Here is a 15161-nt window from a genome sequence, read left to right as displayed (position 1 = left end):
AGTCAGTATTAAGTGTCTGAAGCTGAATTTGAACTCATGTTCTCCTGACTCTAGAGCCAGTGTTCTACCCATTGTTGCTACCTAGTTGCCCTGTTTTTTTAATATTTTTAAAAGTCCCTTTATACCTATATTTGTTGTTCACTCTCATTTAAAAAAATTAATATTCTACTTATGAGTTTTTTCTGTATGTATTGAGGTAATCATGGTTTTGAATATTTTGATAAATATGATTTACTGTGTTAGTTGTTTTCTTGTTTTCTTAATGTTGAATCATCCTTACATCCTGGTGGAAATCCAGCACTATAATGAATAATTTCTTGGACGATTCTCTGAAACATATCAGGATTTTATTAAAATTTTAAAAATTAATATTCACCAATGACATTGACTTGTGGTTTTCTTACTGTTATAGCTTGCCTGATTTAGGTATTAGGACTGTAATATGTGGCATAAAAAGAAAGGGAGCTTTCTCAGTTTTTGAGACTTATTTATATAATGTGGGAATTAATTATTGAAGGCTACTTAAGTGGTACAGTGAATAGAGTGCTGGGCCTGAGGTTGTTGAGAAGACTCATTTTCCTGAGTTTAAAACCAGCCTCAGGTAGGAGCCTGAGCAAGTCACTCTCCTTATCTGTAAAATGATCTGGAAATGGCAAATCATTTCAGTAATCTTTCCCAAGAAAATCCCAGATGGGATCCTGAAGAGTTAGACACTACTGAAAAATGACTAAACCACAAAATTAATTATTCTTTTAAAATTTGATGATTTTATAAGCTACAGGAATTTTTTTTAGGATCTTTATGATAGTTTTTTTACAGTAAGTTCTGTTCCTTTGCAGAGATTAGATTCTTTATGATCTCTTTCTGGTCTGTTAACTTGGGTATCTTATATTTCGAAGGTACTCTATTTCTTTTGTGTTCTCAGTTTTATTAGCATAGATAACTGCATATATGATTCTGATTTTTATTTTATGGTTTAATCTTGCTCATTTGATATTTTATTGATTTTTTTCCCCCCTTTTAATCAGATTGAGAATCGAGCAATATTATTGGTCTTTTTAAAACATTAACTTTAGTTTTAGTTACTTTGATGGTGCTTGGGGAGGGATTGTCCAATTTAAATATTGCTTCTAATTTTTTTTAATATCTAAAATTCAAGCATAACAAAAAATATGAGAGTACACTTGCAGCTTATCCTATCTTGGAGGTGGTGGTGGGGAATCTTCAGGTATTGCCTGTTGTACATGTTTTTACACTTCTAAAATGTATTGAACATTTTGTTGATATTTTTTCCTCTCTTTTTGTCTTTAAAAACAATATGGAATGGGATGTACTTTCATTCAAGGGAGAGGATATTGAGGGAAACTTAAAAAAATTTTTTAAAAATCCATGAGAAAGAAATTGATTTTTAAAAGACAGCTCTACCTGCTCCTTTGCAAAAGTGGTAATTCAATGCTATGGATCATTGCATATAGACAGATTTTCTTATTTCCTTTATAGAAGTATTGATTGGTTTTGATGAATTTTTTCTTATTTAAAAGTTCCTGTTAAAAGGATGGCTTTTGGGAAGAGTGGAAAGTAGGATGGAGTGAGAAATGTAAGCAATCTAGAAACAAAAGATATCAAAGATTTATTTTTTTAAAAAAAGACAACACCCCCAGTTGAAAATATGACCACAAGGTGGTGCTAATAACCCATTAAAAAAAGATTAAAGTGAGTAATTCTTGATGAACCAACCCCTCTTCTATTTCTGTGAAAAAACCAGATTAACTTTTTCTTTGATGCTTTATTTAAAGAAGTGATTAACATTTGATTTTTTTTTTTTCATTTACCTGTGGTTCTTTGGGAATTAGTAGTAAAAAAAAAAGATTTTAAATTACTAACTAAAATGATTTTATGATAATAGTTTATATACCAGATGCCATTGTATTAATTCCAAGTTAACTATATGATGAATATGTAGACAGATTGTAGCTTTTCTGAGCTGTATCCCATTTGTTAAAATTCCATTGATTTGCATGGATTAGGACTTTTTAATTATACCCCATACTAATATATCTTACATTTTAGATCCTTAGTAAATTTTGTGGATGATACTATGTTATTAGTTTAAATGATCCTTAACTTGATCCTTGTGAATTCCCTCGGCACATATGGATTTCAGACTTTGCTTCTTACACTTCCAGTATGTGTGTGCACAGTGTGTCCCCACTTTGGATTCATTACTGTGTCCCTAGAGTTCTTAGTGTAATTAATTTAGTGACTAACCTACTGATAATGAGTCTGTTAGCATCTTTCAACCTAGGCTGGTTCTAAATTAACATCAGGCATATTTGTCTAATGTACCCAGACTGATGCTGTTTGACCTCAATAGCATCTGTCAGATGAAGCATTGAAGGAGGACTTTAATGGAATGTTGTATATTTTTGTTTATGTAAATATAAGTTACTATATTAACCTCTCTCTGGTGCTTGCCTATTTCTTAAGTGTGTTGGCAGTGAGTGGTTAAATGATCATTTTGGATTTGAAATTTATTTTAAGTTGTAAAAAAATTAGAGATTTTTATTTTCATTTGAATAATAGCTACAAAGTGAACTACTATTCTGAAATTATACAACTGTGAATATCAAAACATTGTTAATTTCCCTTTCCATATTTTTCCTTTTTTTCATTTTTTGACTCATACATCAAGTGTTCTTCAGATTTAAAACTCACATAGATGCACAAAGACAGACACACGTAACCCCTGTCTCTCCCTCCTTCCCCATGCCCAAGTACTTCATAAGGCTAGTTGATTCTATCTTCTCTTACTTTTAGCCTCTTCCGTTTACTTTTATATCTCTTGTTCAGGTCATTATTATTTCACTTCAGTTATTACCCTGGACTCTTTTGGTTTTTTTTGTAAGACATTGGGGTTAAGTGATTTGCCCAGGGTCACACAGCTAAGTAATTATTTAAGTATCTGATGCTGGATTTGAACTCAGGTCCTCCTGACTTCAGGAATGGTGCTCTATTCACTATACCACCTAGCTGCCCCTACCCTTGGCTCTTAATTTATCACTTCTTTTGTCTGTCTTCCACATAGCTGCAGAATTGAAATTCTTAAAATACAGGACTCACCACATCATTTCCCTGCACAGGAAGCCTCATAGACTCCCTGTGATTCCCAACTTTTATATTTTAAAAGCCTTCTGCAATTTGGCTGCATTCTATCTTTTCAGATTGATTTTATATTGCATTCTATAGTCTAGCCAAACTGATCTATTTGCTGTTCCTAAGATACTGTTCCATGAAATTCCATTTTTGCCACAGTATTTTTGCACTGGCTACTCCCCATGCTTGTAATGCTTTCCTTTTTTTTTTTCCATCTCTGGTACCCTTCTAGTTACAGCTCAAGTGCTATCTACCTTTGACAAAAAATGCCTTGACTGTGATCCTTCCTCATCCCCCTATTAGACTCCTTTTATCCTAAAATTATTTTGTACTAAAGTTGTATAAACTTATTTCTCTGTGCATATTTCTCCCCTCTTTCCCACCCTAAGAGAATGTAAATTCCTTAAGCTCAGAGAATGTTTTTTTCCTTCTCTGTACCTCTAGTCCCCATATACATACATATATATGTGTGTGTGTGTGTTTATATATATATGTGTGTATGTGTACAGTAGTTTAACAAATACTTTTGAATGGTTGATATATATTCGACCTTGATTTTTTAACCCCAAATGAGCTTAGTTTACTTTTTTTTGTCATAAAAATGGTGAATTATTAGTGACTTTCTTAGAAAATGGGAATTTTTTTGGGGGGGTAAACTCAATGAAATAATTTGAAACATTTCATTCAGTAAATATTTATTATGTATCTCCTCAGTAAATATTGTTCACCTTTTTGTGGCAACAAAGAATTGTAAACAGGAATTACCTATCAATTGAGGAATGGTGAAACAATTAATGGTACATGAATTTAATGGCATTTTATAGTTCTGTAAGAAATGATGACTGAGAAATACAGAGAGACGTGGAAAGACTTACATGAACTAATGCATTACATGGAGCAATGCAAATAATACAAGAGAAGCAGAGCCAAGAAAAATGACATACATAATGACTGCAACAATATAAATTGGAAACACCATAAGAGAAAAAAAATGAAGATTTCAAGATTACAAAAAAAAATAAACATACCCCTACAGAAAAGATAAGAGAAGATACCTCTCTCTACTCTTGTAGAGGTGTTCCATGGGTATGGAATAATGTATATATCATATTTCTTTTTAAAAATGTGTTAATCAGTTTTACTTCCCCCCCCTTTTAAAAAAAAATTATGAGACAGTTTTATGGGTAGAAAAGGAAGAATGGTATAGAGAAAAATTTAGGCATATAAAATAGAAAACTATCAATAAAAACTTGTTTTACGATATTATGCGCTTAGTATAGTTCTAAGCACTGTATATAGCAAAACAGAAATTATTATCTTAGAATATTTTTCCACAGATATATTTGGAATGTGATCTTTAAGGTTTGATATAGAATTTCATCTTTGTCTAGCTGTTGTTAAATTTCAAAAATTAAGTTTGTGTATCCTCTTATATCATACTTTTGGTAAATGAAAAAATAGAGTAGTATGAGTTCTCAGGATAGAATATAAACTTATCTGGAGTAACTGTTTTTAAAACCTATCTCCACTTCATTAAACTTAAATTAATTTCTAAGAAAGTTAAAATTCTATACATATATATGTGTGTGTGTGTATATATATATATATATATACATATATATGTATATATACATATATATATATATATTTTAATGGCTTTCATTGACTTTCTGTATAATAGACTGAGGAACTGATCAAAGCCTTGCAGGATTTGGAAAATGCTGCATCTGGTGATGCCACTGTGAGGCAGAAAATTGCTTCACTACCACAAGAAGTCCAGGATGTTTCACTTCTAGAGAAAATTACAGGTGAGACCTTTGGGTTCAAAGTCAAAGGGGAAAATATCTACTATACTGAATTGTAACTTCTGCTTATTGCTGAAAGTTTAAACTTTTGTCTCTGTTGGAGCATATTTGTTTGTTGTCAGACATGTAAACATAGCTCATGTAATGAAATCTGAATTTCTGTTTGAGTAATACCAAAATATGGGCTGAATTCCTACGGAAATACTATCTTAAGTCATCCTAGAAATTATTAAAATGTTAAATACATCATGACTTATTTAGTTTTTTATAATGCTGCTTCTTTGTATGTGTTAGTTCAAATGAGAGACACTGTGGTTATGTAGTTAGAAAGTCATGCTCTGATCAAGAGAATTTGGATTCAGATCTTGCTTTTGACACAAACTATTTATGACCTTGTGGCCTTAAAGGTCTGGGGACCTCAGAGGTTCCCAGACCTCTCTTTAAAGCCTGGAAACTGCAAAAAATCTGCCTTAATAGAGGTAATTTCTGCACTGGAAGTTTCCTACATCAGTGAAATGACAGGTTTGGACTCACCACCACCACTGAAAGGATAAATATTTGGCATTGTTTGAACAAGGAAAAAATAAGATAATATAAATGGATATATGTTGAACATATTAGAGAAAAGGAATGATTCTTTTTAGCCTAACCTTAAAAACCAAAAGTCACTGCCTATTTTGTTTGGATGTTAGCATTCCTATAGTGCTTTTTAAAAATAGAGCATTTAAATGTCCTTTTGTCAGATTCCCACTCTAATGTTCTTTCACCTCAGGTAGCCAGAAATACCTTGTCTGAATGATATTGGACTTCAAGTTAGAACTGTTTCATTGTTTTGCTCCAAGTCCAGTTCTGTATTTATGTTTGATAAAAGATTATGTACATTGGGGGAAAGTCATTTGATGATCCTTGTTCCTGTTCCACCTGTCCACCCCTCCACACCCTACAAATCAGTTCAGCCATGTGTGTGTGATTTGTATCTTACGTCATTTCATTTATTTTTTTGGTCACATTTGTGCTTAGACAAAGAGGCAGCTGAACGTCTTTCAAAGACAGTGGATGAAGCCTGTTTGTTACTAGCAGAATATAACGGCCGACTGGCAGCAGAACTGGAAGACCGGCGCCAGCTGGCACGCATGTTGGTGGAGTATACCCAAAACCAGAAAGATGTTTTGACAGAGAAGGAGAAAAAACTAGAGGTAAGTATTATCCAAAGTGAGCCAAAATTCCTCAGTTTCCCTCCTTTAGTTCACACTGTTCAGTAGGTATATGATCCTTGAAACAACCCTTTTTATTAAAAAAAAAAAGAGCAAAATAATAATAAAGGGAAATTCTTTCAAATATTAGAGTTCTTTTGGATATTCTTGTAAATTTTGCATTTTCTTATAGCCAGGAAAGAACAGACCTTAGATTTCAGGAAATAAACTTAATGAACTCCCAGAATTGGTATTTTAGGACTTAATCTTTAACATAATAGTTTCAACTCAGGCAAAATATTTGTTGCCTGAGGCAGCAGGACTAGCATTGAAATAGAAGAATATAATCAGACAGAATTTGAAGAGCCCTCACACAAGTTTCTATAATCATTTCCAGAATTTGTTCTGAGTACTCTATACAAGCTAAAACCAATTAACAGTGTACTTTCAAGGCTCTGTGTGCAGTTAATTCAGAAATTTCATAGTTGTTATTTTATGAAATTTAACACTCATTCTTATATTCCCTGGTAGGTTATCATCAACAGGGAGGGAAAATAAGGATTGTTACCCTCTGACACTTAGGAAATGCCATATCACCTGTAGCCTTTTCATGGAGAAGGACTGGGAACAATTGTCCTTGGTTAACCTCCTACACAAATACCTGCTGTTATCTCCATTCCAACAATTCACTTGATAGTAAGAACATATTCATTCAACAGATTAAGTACTGGTGTACTGGGCTAGAAATGTTCTAAAGATAATTAAGACACTCTTCTTTGTCCTCATTGAGCTTATAGTCTATAGAAAGGTTCTGTTAGCTATAGTTATTGGAAGAGTACTGACCATAGGAAAGCAGTTTTTTTTAAATCATATCCATGAGTTTGTCTTAAACTTTACAGTTTTGTAAATGTAGCCCAAAGAAAAAATGATATAAAGAGAGCAGAGGAAACTTCCCCCTACCTCAACACAGAAAGCAAATTCCTTGCCATAAAGGGAAAGAAATTAAGTCTTCAGACTTTCAAAGGTGAGGTGATTAAGATTAAGTGAGTTTGTGTTTCAACACTGTCATCTGACTGTGAAGTAGAATACGAATAATCTGCATGTTGTACATTATCTTTACCTGTAGTGATGATGGGAGTAATTATGAATAGTAGTGGAAAGAACTTCATGCTCATAGCCAGCTTGAACCTGAAAGATGGGAAACGGCTGTAAAAATAGCATCATTTTGACTAGAAATCAGCAATGACCAGAAGTCCTAGAGGGAGTTGCACAGGCAATACCAGACGGTCATTTATCTGAAATGTTCATCTTTCACTGAGGAAGCATTTTTAGCACTGTGCCCCGGGACTAATAAGGGAATGTAATTAATGATTCTGGTTGTTAGTCACTATGCCATCTGTTGAACTGCCCCTTGGCGACACATTAAGGGCTTTCTCTGAACTGTCAGACATTGATTATCATGAGCAGCTGTTGTTGGGTGGAACGTGACAAGCTATCATAGAGGACAGTCTTTGAGAAGAGATTGGGTTGGTAGAGCAGGTTAACTCTTTGTTATTATGTTTTCCTTTTCCACCTTGGTTCCCACTTAAATTTTTCAGGTTATCATTCTGTTTTCTGTAGAAAAGTGCCTTGATAAATACCATCCTATTTGACAAACTTTGGAGAATTTCTAGGGCCCATTCCAATACTGACCTTGGGATTAGGATGAACTTGAACAAATTAAAGAATGCAAAAGGATTCTGTTTAAAAGTCTGCAAGTTGGGGTGGCTAGGCGGCACAGTGGATAGAGCACCGACCCTGGAGTCAGGAGTACCTGAATTCAAATCCAGCCCCAGACACTTAATAATTACCTAGCTGTGTGGCCTTTGGCAAACCATTTAACCCCCATTTATCTTACAAAAACCTAAAAAAAAAGTCTACAAATTGTCAGCTTCAGGAATCCTCCCCCCAAAGTATCCTTTAGCTGGCACTTAATGTTAAACATTTTTCTAAGTTTTGTTATAGTAACAGAAATGATTAGATATTTTAAAAGTATGAAAGGGTAATTTTTATTTAGTTTTATCCATGTCAAGCAATTTTTGTGCATTTTTGTGGAGATTGATAGATTGATAGATTATGAGGTATGTTTTAGATTCTCCTATTCTTAGGATATTTCTGCGCTTCAGAGGAAGAAAGCATTCTTTGCCATTAAGCAGGGAAAGAAAAATTCTCATACTGATTGCTTTCTCCTGAGTATTGTGTACTATTTATATTACTGTCAGAGGCTAGCTGAGCAAAACCTAACAGCTTTCCTTGTTGCACTGGAGGAATGTTCCTAGATTAGAAATGACTTCTTATATTTCTATGACCTTGATCCATATTAGAACTTCAAAAATTTTGAATCAAAATGCTTTTCTTATATTTTCACACTTTTCTTATTTGGGGAAAAAGTCATTTTCTATCTGAGAAGTTTACCCCTGCTTTCCTAAAATACTAATAAAGTATTTGGATTTTTGTTATTATATGAGCAACAATTTAATGTTAAATATTTAATTCTGAATAAAATTTCTTTTGCTTCATGGTATCTGTGCTGTTGACTCAGAAAAATCACAAATTAACATTATCTATGTCTTATTTTTATTTTTGCTAAACATTTTCCATTTCCATTTTAATGTGGGTCATTTGTACTGAGTCTGATTTTTCTGCTTTAGGATTTACAGAATTTGAAGGGGATGGGATAGAGATTAACACTAGTTTTTTTTTATTAAGGTTAAAGGAAGAAAAATACAGATTTCTTTATGTAAGTATAGAGGAGACAAAACTGGTTGAATCTAGAAATGATCATTGCATGTCTAGATAAAAAAAAGCTTCTGCCATCTGTAAACGATGAAATTCTTATTTAATTAGTCCATTTATATATTCACTTATTAGCTCCCTTTGCCAAATGTTCAAACTAAGCTATGTTTACTTCAGGTGAGTGAATATTTACTTTATAGTTATAACAGGCTATTTTGAAATAATACACTTTCAGAGCACAGAAAGTTTCTATGAATAGCTATGTAAAAATATGGTTAGTTGCATCGTAAGGATGAGAAAAGTTAGGATAACAAACTTCATCTTATTTAGGTAAAGAACTGTCATAGTTAACTATAGGGGAAAAAAACAGAAATTAGTATCCATGAAGAAGTGTGTTCAGCATATATTTCCATGTCATTAAGATGATCTGGGAATAATAGAAGGTAATAGCAAATGGAAATCAGTAGTTATCGATGCATTTATATCCTCATTAAGGAATTTTTGAGGGGCAGCTGGGTGGTGCAGTAGGTTACAGCCCTGGAGTTGGGAGGACTTGAGTTCAAATGTGACCTCAGACACTTAATAATTACTTAGCTGCATGACCTTGGGCAAGTCACTTAACCCCATTGCCTTGAAAAAACCAAAAGCAAAACAAGTTTTGAATGACCATAGGATTCAAACCTTTGTGTGCTATAGAAATAGTGACCATGTTTCTCCAAACAAAGAATGAGAACCATGGATAAAGAACTTTTCTATGAATGTATTAGTAATTATATCTACTGATTGGAGATATTTCTTTGAAGAGCAAGAATTAAAAGATTTTAGAGAAAAATCGATGTCTGTTCTTGAACTTGTAGGCTGACTTAGGCAATTGAGAATGATGCTAAAGATTAAATAATTTTACTTGTCACAGAATGATTTTAGAAAAATTACTTGGACTATAGCATTTTGTAGAAAGCTTTATTGTAATACATGCTAGACTGAGGATCATAGAATTTTGAAAATCATTTCTCTCAATTTCTCTTTTTTAAAATTCTAGGGTTAGAATTAAGGTTCTCCTAATTCATTGTTTAATACAACACATTTTAACAGAGGAAGACAAAAGTAGGTGGATATCATCATTGAGCACAGAATAGTGTCCAAGCTGATATCACTTAAATAATTTAAAGGATCTCAGAAAAACGAGCTTATTTAAGAAGAGTATAAATTGGTTAAAGGTGGAAACATACCAACAGACTGACTTTTCTGTTCTCTTTGGTGTGAAACATGCTGTGTTGTGCTATTGGGAGGTGACAAGTTGCTTCATTGAAACTTGAAGCTATTTCCTTTCATGACACTCCTCATGACTTTAATGACTATCCTGGTGCATAGCCTTTTGATTCAGAAAACACAGCCGGAAAGGGAAAATGAGTTAGAATCTAGCCTTTCTGTGTGACTTTCTGTTTTTAGTTTTGTTAGAATAACTTGAAAAATTCTTTGACTGCAGATGAGGGACAGTAAACTAGACTGATAGCATTCTGTTGTTTTTGGCAACCTTTTCTGCCACTCTGCAGGGTACAGATGGCTAGAAGCTTTCATTAGAAATAGCTGTACTTAGAGTAGATGTGAGAGTATAGTGTTCTTTTTTTGTTAATTTAGGAATAGAATATCCCCTTAGTAAGAGTAAGCAACCTTCTGGCAGCACATAGACAATGCATAGACAATGGGTCTAAGCCAGTGGGCACAGAAGCAGAAAAGGCACAAAAAGGGAAGGGGAAGAAAAAGATTGAAGTAAAGAATCTAGAGGGGGAAGTGAAGGGAAAAAAGGTACTTAACAGTAACACTACCTTCCATTCATATGTAGCCTTGTACATTTCAGAATATTTTATATATATTATCACATCTTGTTTCCAAAACAGTAGTAGTGTGAGTTAGGCCAGGCAAGTCATATTATATCTCTCATTTATAGAAGGAAGCCAAGATGTAGATTAGCTAAGACTTAGTGTAATGTGGGTCACTTGGTGAAGTTAGAATTGTTGTCCACTTGTTTCAGTCATGTTCCAATTCTTTGTGACTCCATTTGGTGTCTCCCACTATTCAAAGGTATTGAATTTATTTGCCATATCCTTCTCTAGTTCATGTTATAGATGGGGAAACTAAGACAAACAGGGTTAAGTGACTTGGCCAGGCTCACTGGGCTGGTAAATGTCGGAGGTCAAATTTGAACTCAGGAAGATGAACCCAGAACTGCATCCTCTGTGCCATCTAACTACTTTAAACTGGGATTAGAACCCAGATTTTCTTATACCTAGTTTGATACTCTTCCTTCTAGGACACATTTTTGTACCTTGGGGAGCTTTGTAACACATTAATAAAGATGGCTTGAGGGTAAGCAAAAATACATTCTCCTCTTTCATTATGATCTTATCCAATATCCCATGCCTGAATCCTTTTTGTTTTTTTATAAAGAAACATTGCTGTGGTGTGGAGAACAGAGAGATACCTGAATTGTGAATCAGTAGAAATACAGTATTGAACTGGATCATCATCATTGTTAGATGAGTCTGTTACTATAGCTAAATGATAAGTAAAACATATTTCTTGAAACCTTTAGCTATTCATTATATACTCAGCTTTGTCATCTCTGTTCTGAGTTGGAAATTTCATTTTTTGGATGTTCTCTAAATCTGTGATCCTTTTTTGATGGTATAATGCAGAATTTCTTTATATTTCCATTACGGAAACTTATCCTTTTGAAATAATGTGGAGATTTGTAGGAAATTCAAAACTTAAAACAAGCTTTTTATCTAGCTATTTGAATTTCTGCCATTATTTTGAGCTGATGACACTTGGAATCTATATGCTTTAAATACTTTGCAGAAATGACTGGATTAGGATATCTTATCTTTGATGTTACTCTACTGTAACTATTTCAAAATATCTTGCAGGTCAGTAAGGCCAGACTCACAATTAGAACAACACTTAGGGGGATAGGGAGAGAATTTGTGGGCATTTCTCTATACCTTTAGAAATTAAGTTTTTTATTTAAAAAAAAGACACTACATTTTAATATAGCTTTATTGATTATGATATTTCAAGGTAAATTGTTGTAATTTTCAGTAGATAAAAATAACAAGACCTTGAAGAGTTCTTTCAGACATTGATGCTGAACTCTAACTGTAGATAGTTTTTCCAATTATATGTAGAGATAATTTTCAGCATTAATTTTTTTTTAAATTTATTTAAGGCAAGTAACTTGCCCAAGACCATACAAGTAGGAAATTCCTAAGTGTCTGAGGCCAGATTTGAACTCAGGTCCTCCTGTCTTCAGGGCCAGTGCCTACCCACTGTGCCACCTAGTCAACATTAATTTTTGTAAAGTTTTTTCCCTCCCCCTTTTCTACTCTTCCACCCTAATACTAGAGTATAAGGTACAATCGTGTTACATATTTCCATATAAATTCGAAAGAAGAATCAACAAAGGGAAAGACCATGAGAAGGAAAAAGTGAAAAACAAAATTAAAAAGGGGGAAGAGAGTCGCTTTGATCTTCATTCAGATCCCATAGTTCTTTCTCTGGATGTTGATGACATTTTCCATCATAAGTCTTTTAGAATTGTCTGTGATTGCTGAATTGCTAGGAAGAGCTAAACCCATCATAGTTAATCATTGCAATGTTCTCTTGGTTCTGCTCATTTCACTCAGCATGAGTTCATGTAAATCCAGATTTTCTGAAATTTTTCTGCTTATTGTTTCTTATAGAGCAATAAGAAACCATTATATTTATATAACACAACTTGTTCAGGCATTCCCCAATTGATGGGTATGCCCTCACTTTCCAATTCTTTGCCTCTACAAAAAGAGTTAAAATATGTGTGTGTTTATAATATGTATATGCATATATATGTATAAATACATGTGATTCTCTTTCCTGTTTTTTTATGTTTTCTTTGAGATATAGACCTAGTAGTGGTATTGCTAGATCAAAGCATATGCAGTTTTGTTGCCCTCTGAGCATAGTTCCAAATTACTTTCCAGAATGGATGAATCAGTTTACATCACCATCAAGAATGCATTAGTGTTGGGGGGGCTAGGTGGCTCAGTTGATAGAGCACCGGCCCTGGAGTCAGGAGTACCTGAGTTCAAATCTGGCCTCAGACACTTAATAATTACCTAGCTGTGTGGCCTTGGGCAAGCCACTTGATCCCATTGCCTTGCAAAAACCTAAAAAAAAAAATGCATTAGTGTCCCAGTTTTCTCACATCCCCTTCAACATTGATCATTGATCATTTCCCTTTTCTGTCATATTAGCCAGTCTGATAGGTATGAGGTGATACAGTTCTAAATTGTCCCAATTATGGCCTAACAAATCCATTTTGGGGGAGGAACATCTCTACTAATTCAGTTTTCAGCTATTGTGTTTATGTGTAACACCAGTTGATCATTATTGTAAACACCTACATTTTAAGACAAAATAACATCTGGATTTCCTCTAGTAGTCTACCTACTAAAATACTTAACCATAATCATTAACATCTTGTTATACAGGAAGGAACTGTAGATTTCCTCATAGTATGGCTCTTTAAATGTCAGGGTCTTATAAAGAGTCTCTGTCCTTTTATTTTTTTTTTTTATTTTTACTTTTTTAGGTTTTTGCAAGGCAAACAGGGTCAAGTGGCTTGCCCAAGGCCACACAGTTAGGTAATTATTAAGTGTCTGGGACCAGATTTGAACCCAGGTACTCCTGACTCCAAGGCCGGTGCTTTATCCACTACACCACCTAGCCGCCCCCATTGTCTTTTTTATAAGACACCTTTAAGCCATCTCGGAATTCACTGAGCAAATGTGTAGTAATCTAGAGCAAATGTAGTGTCTCTAGACAGAACTTTTTTTTTTTTTTTACAAATGGAATCAGGACAACTTTATTTTGTATGCAAAACACTGTAACTTTGTCACTTAATGCTGTTTGCTTCAGTTTCCTTATCTGTCAAATGAGTTGGAAAAGGAAAAAGTAAAGCATTCTAGTGTCTTTGCCAAGAAAATCCTATATAGGATAATGAAGAATCAGAAACAAATTAAAATAACTGAACAACAGAAATATAATACTTTAACATGATTTTCCAAATAGGGCTTACTTTACAGAAACCTGAATGCTTGCCTTAATAGGTTACATATTAATTTAAGCAGTGATCTATTTTTAGTTGGTTAGAGGCTGTTTGGTGTAGTGGTTAGAGATACTGACCTTGGAGTCAGGAAGACCTGTGTTCAAGTTCTGCTTCTGATACATACTGACTCTGTGATCATGGGTAAAATCATTTAATTTCTTAATTTCTTAAGGCATTTTGCCAAGACTATATGGTATAGGTATATTGCAGATCTGAATTGGTAGTACTTGATTACATATACACTAAGAATTCCTATATCCACAAAGTCACCCTCCCTCCTCCCTTGAATGTATACTGGGTTTTTTTTTTTTTTTTTTTTTTTGGGTTAATATCACTTTGAAGAATAGGGTTTCTCTTCTTGGAGATAAAAGTTCACTTTGCTATTCTGTTGCCTTTCCTCCTTTGAGGTCAGGGCTTAAAATGTAAGGTTTTTAAATTAAATTACAGAACTAGGGTAGATGCTTTAAATTTGGTGCTGGGTATTGAGGGGGTTAAATTGATACTTTGGAAATGAATTCTTAGATATAGTGATGCTGTATTGTCTTAAATGGAGAGTGTTTTGACTAAACTAGCATTTTGACATAGCACAAGAATTAACTGTTTGAGGTTAGCAGCTCTTCCATTTTTGTTCTCATTGTGTATATTATACTGTTCTGTGTAAAAGAATAGTTAAATCCTTGTGGGCACATCAATTTTTAGAATTCTTGAAAATTTCAAGAAACAGCCATTAGATGTATGTTGTAGACTTAAAACTTGTAACTTGTTTCTTCTTCTTTGTGGCTTCTTTTGCTTCATAACCGCTTTCTTGATACTATATTTTATGTATATTGTCTCTCCTGGTAGTCTTGTGCCAAGAATCACTCTGGGATGAAATAATTTTTAAAAAACAAATGCTTTGCTAATCACATTTCACTTAATGTGAAATTTTTTCTCTATAGGACCTTTGAAATTGTGTATTTTAAGAATGGAGAGAGCTGAGGGTTGTATGTAACTTTGTCATTAGCTATGTAGACCTTTGTTTCTATAAATTATAACAGCACCATACCATTTGGGGAAAGAATAATTTATCAATCAATAAGCATTCATTAAGTA

General features: G+C 33.7%; 1 protein-coding gene across 15 annotated transcripts in view; it reads left to right on the top strand.

Moving 5' to 3' along the window:
- RPRD1B (regulation of nuclear pre-mRNA domain containing 1B) overlaps positions 1-15161 on the top strand; it is a 119170-nt gene that overhangs the window by 42387 nt on the left and 61622 nt on the right. For all 15 annotated transcript variants that reach the window (XR_012473694.1, XR_012473693.1, XR_012473690.1 and 12 more), the window contains 2 exons: positions 4835-4961; positions 5979-6154. Coding sequence is in view for 7 of the 15 variants with exons in the window: in XM_074211910.1 (XP_074068011.1) it covers positions 4835-4961; positions 5979-6154 (303 nt within the window). In the remaining 8 variants the exon portion in view is untranslated. The remainder of the gene's footprint in view (positions 1-4834; positions 4962-5978; positions 6155-15161) is intronic.

Source organism: Macrotis lagotis, chromosome 1 (genome assembly GCF_037893015.1).
Source record: "Macrotis lagotis isolate mMagLag1 chromosome 1, bilby.v1.9.chrom.fasta, whole genome shotgun sequence".
Taxonomy (NCBI): Eukaryota; Metazoa; Chordata; class Mammalia; order Peramelemorphia; family Peramelidae; genus Macrotis; species Macrotis lagotis.
The sequence above is the reverse complement of the archived record's forward strand: the minus strand, read 5'-3'. Positions and strand labels throughout refer to the sequence as shown.